This window comes from Elephantulus edwardii, unplaced genomic scaffold (assembly GCF_000299155.1).
Source record: "Elephantulus edwardii isolate Elephantulus edwardi_28Jun2011 unplaced genomic scaffold, EleEdw1.0 scaffold00027, whole genome shotgun sequence".
NCBI classification, from domain to species: domain Eukaryota; kingdom Metazoa; phylum Chordata; class Mammalia; order Macroscelidea; family Macroscelididae; genus Elephantulus; species Elephantulus edwardii.
Genome location: NW_006399777.1, coordinates 12,049,844 through 12,061,959, shown reverse-complemented (window position 1 = coordinate 12,061,959; position 12,116 = coordinate 12,049,844). Strand labels below are relative to the sequence as shown.

The 12,116-nt window shown below is 46.8% G+C and overlaps 1 protein-coding gene across 4 annotated transcripts in view; it reads right to left on the bottom strand.

The window, feature by feature from the left end:
* Window positions 1-12,116, bottom strand: part of RARB (retinoic acid receptor, beta) — a 571,381-nt gene that overhangs the window by 205,841 nt on the left and 353,424 nt on the right. Inside the window, exon 6 of one of the 4 annotated variants that reach the window (XM_006883350.1) lies at window positions 3,269-3,280. The exons of the other annotated variants lie outside the window; for them this stretch is intronic. Coding sequence (XP_006883412.1) covers window positions 3,269-3,280 — 12 coding nt within the window. The remainder of the gene's footprint in view (window positions 1-3,268; window positions 3,281-12,116) is intronic. 4 annotated transcript variants of the gene reach the window in all.

Genomic DNA, 12,116 nt, shown 5'->3' with positions numbered 1-12,116 from the left:
AGGACAGGACAGCATTCCCATCTGCGGTTCATGAGGTCACTGTGAATCATGGTCAACTCAACGGCACAATACCAACCACCACTGAGGGAGCTCTGGAGGAGAATGCGCAGAAATCAGCACAGAAGTGCCCCCTCTGCTGAGCCAATTCCAGTATCCAAGCTTTGGGAGAAAGGGGGACAATCTGTGTGATTTACAGCCCTGAAAACCCAACAGAGTCAATTCTCACACTCTCTCTTCTCTTCCTCTTCTCTTCCCTTCTCTTCTCTCTTCTCCTCTCTTCTCTCGCCTCTCTGTCTGTCTCTCTCCCTCTCTTGCTCTCGCTCTCTCTCTCCCCTCTCTCTCTCACCCCACTGGTATAGTCTGCAAGGTGTGAGCCTGTTAACCAAAAGTCCAGCAGTTCAAATTCACCAGCTGCTCCTCTGAAAGTATCTCTAAAAGTCTGTATCTATCAAGAGACCACTGACTTGGAAACATCCCAGGACAGCTCTATTCGTCTTAGAGATGGCATCACCATGAACGAGAACTAACTCCAAGGCAACATACGTGTGTGTGTGTGTGTACTCTCCCTTTGTTGTTGTTGTTGTTGTTGTATGCCATCAAGTTGGAACCAACCCACAGCTGCCCCTCCAGTGGGTCTTCAGACGCAGTTTAATTACAGGAGAGGAGGCTGGCTGACTGCTCATCCGTCTCCTGCATTGGAACTGCTTGCCTTCCGGACGACAGTGAAACTTCTTACCAAGAGTCCTTTTACTGCTGGCTAAAAGACAGGGAGCTGTGGTGGCCTAGCGCTAAGAAGCTGCACTGCAATCCCAAAGATATGAAGTTCAAATACATCAGCTGTTCCTGTTGAAGAAGGATGAGCATTGCCTTCTGTGTGGTCTTCCGCTTCTGAAAACCCACCGGAGGGTCCACTATGGGTCGGTTCTGACTCAATGGCACACAATACCACCACTCTATTTCAACGAGATTTTTCATTGGGCCTGATTAGAGGAAATAAGTGGGCACCATGTCTTATGAAAATGCAGTCTTTTTACTAGAACCTTCCATGATTAAGGCAGTGTTTTAATGCACTCTCTGGGCAGCTGAGCCTTCAAAGAAAAGGGAGTTGTAAAGCAAAAGGCATTTCCTGCATGGCCCAGGGGGAATATTGAGCCCAGGGCTGGGGTCCCCTGTGGGAGGGAGCAGTTTCAGCTAATTAAGGGGGACGAGCTGAGAGTTGCATTTGGTCAGACTGTTCAGTTGGGTTTCATTTTTGTTGGCTCCAAAGAGAGCCGGTCTGGATTTTTCTCCCCCCTTTTTCTGCGGATTCGCTGCAGGACGGTAAGGCCCACAGCTCACATACATTAGGGAGAAAGTCAGAGGAAACGACAAAGTTCAACCAAAGTACAAGTAATTAGAACCAGATTCCCAGGGCTCGCGCGTGCGCACGGCGGTGCGAGGGCTCCTGCAGACGTTTTATTAAAATGTAATTTACATGCCTGCAAACCTTCGCGTGGAGAGCAGGGGTGGGGGGACAGAGCCACTCCACACTGTCGCTCATTTAATCTCCACGTCGCCTCTGTGCAAGGGGGTCTGCTTTCAATCACCCTTCAGGAAAAAGCGGTTTGTTTCCACACCCGTGGGTTTTGCAAATCTGTGAATCGCATTGTGAAATTAGGCAACTGCCAAACAAAAAGAAAGAAAGGGGGGAAAAAAGAAAACCCCACTTGCTTTGAAACCCTCTTGCCTGATTCTGCTGCTGGCTTTGTTATTATTAAGCAGATCCAAGATTAGGCCCCGCTTTGGGGCAGGCCAGGCGAGGAGGGGCCTGGGGGGAGAAGGAAAACATCATCGTGGGACTTTGGCAATTGGGACTCAGTAACCTGCCCATGACCCCGCCGAGTGTGTGTTTGCCCGGGTCACCCGGGATCCTGGCCGAGGGAGCCGGGTTATGAGAAGCCCTGCTATTCTGACCACACACGCAACAGGTGCGGGGCACAGGCAGGTGACAGGCGGGGTGCTGGGGGGCACTTTGATTTTCAGGTTCTTAAATAAATTCTTGCATCTCAAAGTGTGGGTTTGTTCCAGGAGTGGACCTTCTTGTTAGGTGGTCTGTATCTGGGTGTGACTCATAGTGACCCCATGAACAACAGACCTGAACCCTGTCCTATCCTGGGCCATCCTCATCATCCCCGGCACATTCAAGCCCACGGTCACAGTCACTGTGCCAATCCATCACATTAAGGGGCCTTCCTCTCTGGGACTGGCTCTCTCCCTTCCAAAGCAGCACGTGCCTTTCCAAGGACCGGCCCCTCCTCACAGCATGCCAAAGTCTGTGAGTTCAAGTTCCACCCTCTTGTGTCCAAGGAGCACATGATGTTCGTTCATAGGGCCACTATGAGTCGCCTACGACTCGACGGCACTTAACAACCACAGGAAGTTAGAAATACAGAGATTGAGGCCTGCTGGAACTACTGCATTTGAAAAGCTGGGAACAGGACTCAGCGATCTGTTCTGTCAGCATTCTAGGTGACAAGAGACCCAGGTTTGAGAACTACCAAGCTAACTCTTCTCAGTGATGCTGCTAAGTGCGGTCGAGTCAGAAGTGATTCATAGTTGACCCTCCAGCGGGTTTTTGGAGGCAGTAAATCGAAGGGGAGGAGACAGCTTGTCCTTCCATAGAGCAGCTGGTGAGTTCGAACCGCATGCCTTTCAAAGACTATTAGGGTCACTGTGAGTCGCCTGCAACTGGACAGCACTTAACAACAATAATATCAACAGAGAGAGAAATCAGCTGGCCCAGTGGACAGAAAGCGATGCTACCAAGCTGAAGGTGGGTGACTTTTAATCCGCCGCCCTTGGGTCTGTCTTTCCTTGTTTTTGTTCAGACATTCCTCTAGGTCGTATAGCCCTGGTGTACAAGTTGCCATACCGCAGTCACTTTTGGTTGCTGTGAGGCTGAACACTGTGACACTGATGTGTCAAATGTGTTAATGGTTGGCTACCCAAGGCGGACAGAGAGTGGGGTGGAGCTCCCCGATTAAAACAAGCTTGGAAGGAGGAGTGGCATCCACTTCCGTAATAGCTTGCCTCCGGAAACCCTATGAACCTGGAGAGAGCATGAAAGGCACCCAAGCATTGAGGACTCTCCTTAATAGGGTCGCTATGAGTCGCCTGCGACTGGACGGCACTTCACAACAACAACAACAGCTGGTGACTGAGTCAGAATTGACTCAATGGCGTTAGATTGGTCTGGGCTATCTTCTTTTTCCCTGATCTTCCCTAATACCTGCATTGAGCGCTTGGTGCAGTGAGGTCTTCAGGCTCTACGTATCAGTGCTCGCCATGGTCTTCTCTCTGGCTCTGTGATGAAGGGAGATTTTAGTTGGCAGTGCCTTGTCTAAGAGGACCACCTGCTCCTTGTTAAACACTTGCTTTGTGCCCCGTCTCTGGGGAATGTCCATAGTTCATCTACGTGGCTGCTAATTCAATGGCTGGAAGTTCAAGGTCAAGCCAAGTCATTTTGAAGCCAGGCCTGATGAGCTTCTTCCAGAAAATCAGCCATGGAAAATGCTATGAAGCCGAGTGGCACACAGCCCCATATGGGCTGCCAGGGGCCCCATGACACACAGGCCCGCGTGGGCTGTCAGGGGCCCAGTCATCAGCAACTGGATTTGCTGAGGAGGAGGAGGAAGAGGAGAAAGAAGGAAGGAGAGGGGACGGGAGGGGAATGGAGGGAGGGAGGGAGGGAGGGAGGAAGGAAGGAAGGAAGGAAAGTGAAGTAAGGGAGGAAGCGAGGGGGGAGAAAGGAAGAGAAGAGAAGAGAAGAGAAGAGAAGAGAAGAGAAGAGAAGAGAAGAGAAGAGAAGAGAAGAGAAGAGAAGAGAAGAGAAGAGGAGTTTCTGAGCCAAGACAAGTCTCCACTGCTTTCTGAACATGTACATTTTTACAGGAGGAAACTGCCCATCCTTCTCCATTGAGACAGGCTGGTAAATGCAAACTGCCAACCCTCAGGCTTGCAGTCTAATACAATACGTGCTGTGGTGTTGTGTGCCGTTGAGTCAGAACCCACCCAGAGCTGAACCTGCAGTTGGTTTTCAAAGGCAGTCAATTGTATAGGAGGAGATTACATGTCATTCTCCCAGGGAGCAACTGGTGGATTTGAACTCTGTGCCTTCAGATTGGCAGTGTAGCTCCTTACCACTAGGCCACCAGAGCTCCCTATACACATGATAATGCTTCTACACATACCTGCTACTGTCAAGAGCTGGACAATGACTAAGGATGACAGAAGAAGAATGAATGCCTTTGAGCTGTGGTGCTGGAGAAGAGCACTGAACACCCCATGGACGGCCAGGAGAACAAAGAGCTATGTTTTGGAGAGGGTGAAGCCAGAGTGCTCCTTGGAGGCAAGAAAGGTGACGCTTCATCTCTCATAGTTTGGACATGCTGTTAGGAGGGGCTATTGCTTGGGAAGGTGAAAGGTCAGGAAAAGAGAGGAAGACTCTCAGTAAGATGGACTGACACAGTGCCTGCAGCAACGGACTCAGGTGTGTCAGAGATGGTGAAGATGGCACAGGATAGGACAAGAGGCAGGTCTGTTGTTCACAGGATTGCTATGGGTCATATACTCGATTGGACGGCACCTCACAACAACTGCTGTCCAATCAGTTCGAGTTCATCCTACCCTTTCTACCCGTCCTAACCTTTCTAAGGCTGTAACTATTTATGAGAAGAGACAAAGTCTTCATTCGTTTAACCCCAAAGTCTAGTGCTGTCCAGTGGGCTCACAGAGACCCCATGAGGTTTCCAAGATGATAAATCTTTACCGAAGTAGACTGTTAACATCTTTTATCCAGGGAGTGGAAGGTGGGTTCGAACTGCTCAGTTTTTGGTTAGCAGCAGGCGGATTTAATCACTGTCTCATCAGGGCTCCTTACCAATCCTTTTAACCCTCAAAACCGTCAGGTGGCGAGTGTGCAAGAACTCTTATCTTGGAATTAGGAAATTACACATGTTCACACACACACATCCTCCACATCCCCCAAAGCTTTCAGGCTTTACAAAAAGGATTTAAAGGCCTTTAGACATCAATGGACCCCTGGGGTGCACAGTGCATAACAGGTCCGCCTGCTAACCACAAAGTCGAGGGTTCAAATCCACAAGGTGCATCATGGGAGAGCCACGTGTACTCTACTATGAAAATGGTCTACAGCCTGTGAGATCTGATGAGGGTCACTGACCCAAAAGTAGTGATGTTTCTCTCCACCCCCTGTTTGAAGCAACAGTTACTATTAGATAACGAAAGCCTTTTTTTTAAAAAAAAAAGAAAATTATTTTTTTGTGTGCACTGCCAAATCAGATCTGACTGGTACAGGAGGAGATTGTCCCTCCTTCTCCAGCAGAGCATCTGGTGGATTCGAACCACGCACCTCTGGGATTGCCGTGCAGATTCCTGCCAGTAGGCCACCAGTGCTCCCTAGATAACTAAAGCCTTTTAACTTCTCATTTGCTCCTCCCCTCATTTACTGTCATTACTAGGGGGGTCTCTAGACAGGGTCTGGTCAGGCCTACGTGCTCACATCTGAGACCGCAGAACTGTGTGTAATGGCCTCTCCTGTTATGTTCCTTGTTATGTAACTGTCTCTGAGTCACGGCTTTGCAAGCATTGGTTTTATTCAAGATCTGGTTGAATCAGACAAGACAGTCTGGGCTTTGAAAACGAGTGAGACACGGGACCCACTCATCATTCTGTACCTGATCCCCCCACGAGCCTGGGCTGTGGGCTAGAGGCAGAAATCTTTCCTGGGACGGACTTTACCACAGAAAATGCTGTCATATTTCCATAAGGGACCGTGACACGCTCTGCACCCAAATTTCACTTTTATACTGTTTTTCTTCCTGCAAGGAACAGAGCCGACCACTCTCGCATGGGCTGTTCTGTGTGGCATGCGTAACAGATGAGATTTTCTCTCACTATTTTCTAGGGTGTGCTAAGATAGCTTCTGCTAATAAATTCTCCCTTAACATCACTTAGCAGGTCGACACATCTAACTACTTATTAATGATCTGAACCGGGAGGCACGAGAAAAGGAAGTGCATTAAGTGAACAAATGCTGGAAGGGGTCTCGGGAGTCACGTGTGGATGAAGTTAATTGCACTGCAATATTAAGGTCCTGCAAAGAGTCTCTCCACACCAATGACTCAGCTCGATATGCATTCCTATCCAGTAGTGCCACCAAGTTTTAAAATAAATCACCCCAGAATAAATGGAATTCTTTTATCTGTTCAAATTTCCTGCGTGCCAAGTAGATGATGTTCAAAGGCACCTCACCTCAGATACATGACTCTACTTGTGTGTTTTACCTGTATCTGCAGAACACGTTGAGAGCAGCCGTATAGGACAAACAAGAGAAGAAATGTTAGAATACTTAAGGAAGAACAAACGAAATGAAATTCTTTTAACCAACAGGATCCTTGCCAATCTCCTGCTCTGAGGAAGTTCTCCAAATGTCAGTTACCCCACAATTTACACCAAACCTCTCTTTCCTGACAAAATAATGTCCTGTTTACTTGCTTATAAGTTTGCTGTAACACAGTTTTGTTTCGCTGCCTTATTTTTCAGTTACAGACGTCTATCAGCTACCTCAGAACGGTGCTGAAGGGAATTTTAACCCAACAGTGTGTGGATTTTCCCAGTAACTAAAGAAAAAAAACATCATGAGGGAGCCAGAAGTGCATGAGGTTTGGATGAGATGGACCTGGATTTGAATCTTTTTTCTGCCACTTACTGGAAGAGCCTTGCTCGCCCAATGGTTAGGCACACAGATGCCAACACAAAGGTTGACAGTTTGAACCCATTAGCAGTTCCACCGAAGAAAGACCGAACAGTCGGCTTTGATAGAGATGGTAGCTTGAGAAGGCTTAGGAGGCAGCTCAGCTCTGTCCTGGAGGCCTCCTACAACTCAGAATTCATTTAATATCATGTAACAGCTTTACCTCGAAAGCCTTAATGTCTCCCTGAAAACAGGCATAACTTAAGATTTTATTTTTTTAAAAAATTCTATCTATGAAGGGTTTTTTGGTTTGTTTCAGGTGGTCATTTCACACTGTGGTTTCCATCCCCTCCCAGTCTTCTCATATTTGTGTCTGTGTAAATGTTGGAAGCAGGAGTGCCATCCACTTCCTAAACAGCATGTCTCCAGAAACTCTATAAACTTGGATAAAGGTTGATCGTTGTAGAGGGGCTTCAGACCTTTACTCGAAGGCAATCAACAATATCAACAACTAGTGTTGACTGTTGGGTTTAATGTCCTTAAGTGTTTAGGGAATACATTATTCACGGGTGATATTGTATATTTTATAATCCAGTCTATTGCTTGGCTGAAAATTGATCTCTGGTTTCAGTTCCAGGTCAAAAGTCATTTTAGGAAAGCACACAGACTTGAAAATTCTTTCAGGCTAATAAATGTCATCTTTTCTGCGCATTTACATTTTGTTCTCCATGCTTCTTCCCTTTTGATCAGGGCCTTTCTCTTCTGGCCTGGTCATTGGTTGCTGGGCCCCATCCAGTTCCAGTCTTAGTTGAGAAGAAGCCCCAGTACACTTAGGTCTTTAGACTTATGGGTTAATTTCTTCTTTGTGAGTGTTGAGTTTCTTCTCATTCTCTTTTATGCCAGATGGTAAAGACCAGTGATTGCATCTTAGGTGGGCACTGGAAAGCATCTCAAGACCATCGGTGTTAAAAGAGTGAGTGGAAGAACACTAACTTTATGAACTGTTAGACACCAAGTTATCCCACAAGATTATTGTCCTTCAACTCAGTTAATCAATGACACCAGTTGTTCGAATGTGTCTAGGATGTGTGAATGGATGTACACATGCCTCCTACATGCTTTATTATATCTATAAATTTATCTACTGCACACACAAATATGTATTTACCCATATTTATAGTTATGCTACCAAGCCAAAGGTGGGTGATTTTAATCTGCGGCCCTTAGGCCTGGTTTTAAATGTTTTTGGTCAAACATTCTTTTAGGTGGTACAGCAGTGGTCTGTCCATTTGCTGTACAAAGGTAACTCGTGGTTGCTGTGATGCTAAACACTGTGACACTGATGTGTCAAATGTGATAATGGTTACCCACAGTGGATAATGTTTGGTGGAGCTCTCTGATTAAAACAAGCTAGGAAGCAGGAGTGGCATCCACTTCCGAAAGAGCTTGTCTCTGGAAACTCGATGAACTTGGAGAAATGATGAAAGTTATACAAGGGTTCAGGTCTTTTGTTCATAGGGTCACTATGAGTCATCTATGACTCGATGCCACTTAACAACAACAACACAGAGAGGTTAAACTCTATGAAGATGAGACGGCTGTCAGGATTGGAGGAGACTCATCAACACACTGCAATTAGCAGATGACACAACTCTGCTTGCTGACAGTGAAGACTGCTTGAAGCGCTTACCAAAGACTGCCATCCTCCCATATGGATCACGTCTCAACACCAAGAAAACAAAGATCCTTACAACTGTACCAATGGGCCACGTCATGCTAGACAGAGAAAAGACTGAGGAGGTCAACAATGGTATTTTACTTGGATGCACAATCAACACTTACGTTAGCAGCTGGGAAGAAATCCAAAGACTTGGTGCATTGGGAAATCTGCTGTCAAGAACCTCTCCAAAGTGCTAAAAAGTAAGGATATTGGCTTAAAGACTAAGGTGTGCCTTACCCACTTTCAATGGCTTCCTAATCCATCTGAAAGTTGGACAACGGATAAGGATGACAGAGCAATCGATGCCTTTGAATTGTGGTGCTGGAGAAGAGGACTGAATATCCCATGGACTGCCAAAAGACCAAACAAATCGATCTTGGAGGGAGTGCAACCAGAGTGCTCCATGGAGGCAAAGACAGTGAAACTTTGTCTCACATACTGAGGGTATGATGTCAGGTGATGCCAGAATTTGGAGAAAGACATTATACGGGGGATAGTGGGGGATCAAAAAGCCCTCATTCAGTTCTAAGCATTTTACATACTCTAACTCACTCAATCCTCTTAGTAAGGTGAAGTGTTAGCTTTCATATTCCTATTTTACAGGTTAGAAAGTAGAGGAAACTTGGATGACTTGTCCACCAGAGTCAGGCCGTTGGTAAGGGACAGGCAGTGATCACAACACAAAGGTCCTGGGTTCAAAGAGGACAGGTAATCAGGGGAGGAAGGGAGGGAACGTCACTCTCCTTCACACATACCCAGAATGCTCTTGGCCTGTAACGATCTCTGCCTGTGAATTGTAGGCCATAGAGAGCACGTCTAACTCAAACAGATATGTGTAGTTGCCCTAACACGAAGAGCAAAAAAATGAACTGGCAAATTTAAAGAAGAAAAAAAAAAATAGCATCTGCCAAAAGGTCAGAAATCACACCCTGTCTTTTTTTTTTTCTTTTTTCTTTCCAGTCAGAGCAATAAAGTAGGAAAGTCCCCCGAAGTAAACACAGGAATTAGGAGGCCCACACAAACACCCACACTCACCAACCCCTCCCACTGTCTCCTGCTGAGAAGCCTCCTTCCCCATGGGGAGAAGGGAGCAGGCCAGATGGGTTCCCAAGGCCTGGACAGGCCACTGGGTGACATGGAGTCAGTAGCAATAATGCAGTCTGGGGGCAGGGGGTGGGGTGGGGAGGTGGTAGGGGCTCCCTCTTTCTCAGCGTTGGGCCACAAACCTTCCCTTAACCAACATTTATCTTGCCTAAGAAAAGAATCACATCCAGGATCTAGAAGTTATGCCCTAAATCTTCTGTTCGCATCCCCACCACTGGACCACCCCAAAGTCGGAGCTGGATCACAAACAGTGAGTGAGAGACGTGACGAGAAGCTGGTGACAAATACGAGGGCTGTGTCATTGCTCAGCTGAGAAAGATACGATTTTCTCCTGTAAAGGTGTTTCCTCAGAAGAGCTTGGACGTGGACTTGTTCACTCTGTGGCTCTGGTGGAGCTCTGACAGTGTAGAGTGTAACAATAAACAGGGGTGCTAACCAAAAGGTCAACAGTTCAAACCCACCATTCTCTACAAGGATACAGATGGGCAGACTTCTCTCATAAAGATCTGCGGCTTCAGAAACACGACGGAGGGTCACCTCCAGTGACAAGGCACTGCATGGCATTTGGGTTTGGGAACGACACAGTTACTGACTTCCCTCTCCCCTTCCTTCCAGTGACTTCTCAAGTATTACCTGATCTGAGAAATGACAGAGGTTTCAAAGTGCCTTCATTTTAGTTGTAAGAAAAGAATTCTGGCAAGAAGCGGTACTGCAATCCCAGAGATACGTGGTTCGAATCCACCAGATGCTCTGCTGGAGAAGGAGGGGCAATCTCCTCCTGTACCAGTCAGATCTGATCTGACGATACACACACAAAAAATGATAAAAGAAAAAAAAATTTGAAATGTTTTCTCTGTTGTATAAAAAGGGTCACTAAACAGAGCTCTGGTGGCCTGGTGGCAAGAGGCTGCACTGCAATCCCAGAGGTATGCAGTTCAAATCCACCAGATCTGATTTGACAGTATACATACACACAGAAAGTAGTAATTTTTTACTTTTTAAAAAAAAAGTGGGGGGGTCGCTAAGGCTCAAAGCTGCCTTGAAGGTCCTTCACCACAAGAAGGAAAGCTTGAAAAAAAAAAAATAATTCCAAGGTGTTTCATCAGCCTCACCTCTGTCAGGGGCAGCAACTCAGGCTCGGGTCTTTCTGGATGGGCCTCCCTTCAGTTAACACGCTCACCTTGACACACAAGTGGAAGCATGTGCTTGTGGGCACGCACCTGTGGTTGAACCAGGTGGCCTTGGTTCAAATCCTGACTCTGTGGCGTATTAACTGTGTGACTCTGGGAAGGTCACTTCTCTGAACCTCCATTTCTGCTTGAATAAAGCAATGAAATCACTCTCATTAGACCACTGTAAGTGACAGGATAATAACAGAAAACACTAAACAAAATGCTTGACACATAAGAACATTATGTGGGCTTTTTTGGATACAGTCGACTCAGAATTGAAGTGACCAAAAGGGACAGAACAGAACCTCCCCACAACACAAATTACTCCCACTAGAAAACAAATAGGTCTGTCTTAGAGAGGGTGAAACCAAGTCTCTCGTTGGACGCTAGGCTTTTAAAGCTTCGTCTCACTTACTTTGGGCACATGGCCAGGAGTGACCAGTCCTTGGAGAGGGACATCATGCTTGGCAGGGTAGAGGGACAGCGTGGGAGAGGAAGATCCCGGATGAGATGGATTGACACAGTAACTGGGGCGATGGGGATTGGTGTGTTGGCATTAGTGTGACTGGCTCAACACAGGGAAGGATTCAGAGCTGCTGTACACAGGGTCACGATGCATCGCAGGTGACTCAATCCATAACATACTATGAGAGGTTTGGAAGCAGGAGTGGCATCCACTTCCTAAACAACATACCTCTGGAAACTCTATGAACTTGGATAAATGCCAATAGCTGTAGAGGGGCTTCAGGCCTTTTGATCATAAGGTCGCTATGAGTCGTGCTCAGCTCGAAGGCAATCAACAAAACCCACCACAACAGTTTTAATGTAAATCTTTACAGGAAGACACTGCCCATCTTGCTCCTGTGGACCTGGTAGTGGATTCATACTGTTGACTCTTGGCTGTACATTGTCGTTATTCTTGTGGTTTTTATGTACGATCAAGTCAACTCCAACTCATAGCGACTCTATGTACAACAGTGTAAGAGTCAAATATCAAAAACTCAGTTTCTGACAAAGTGCAACTACCTCCATCCCACTCGCTTGTGTAGTTTGCAGCAAGCAACCTCCCCCACCTGTGATAAACCACACTGTGTTGGCTGACTGCCTCCCTGAGCTATGGCTAACCAATAGAGAGCAAACTAGTACTGTTGTTGTCATTGTTATGTGTCGTCGAGTCGTTTGTGACTCAGCGACCCTATGTACAACAGCCCTAAACCCTGCTCTATCCTGTGCCAATCTCATTGCCTCTGACACACCCATCTCGAGTGCCCCAGTCACTGAATCAATCCACCTCATAGAGGGTCTTCCCCTCCTGTGCTGTCCCTCCACTCTGCCCAGCATGATGTCCCTCTCCAAAGACCTGTCT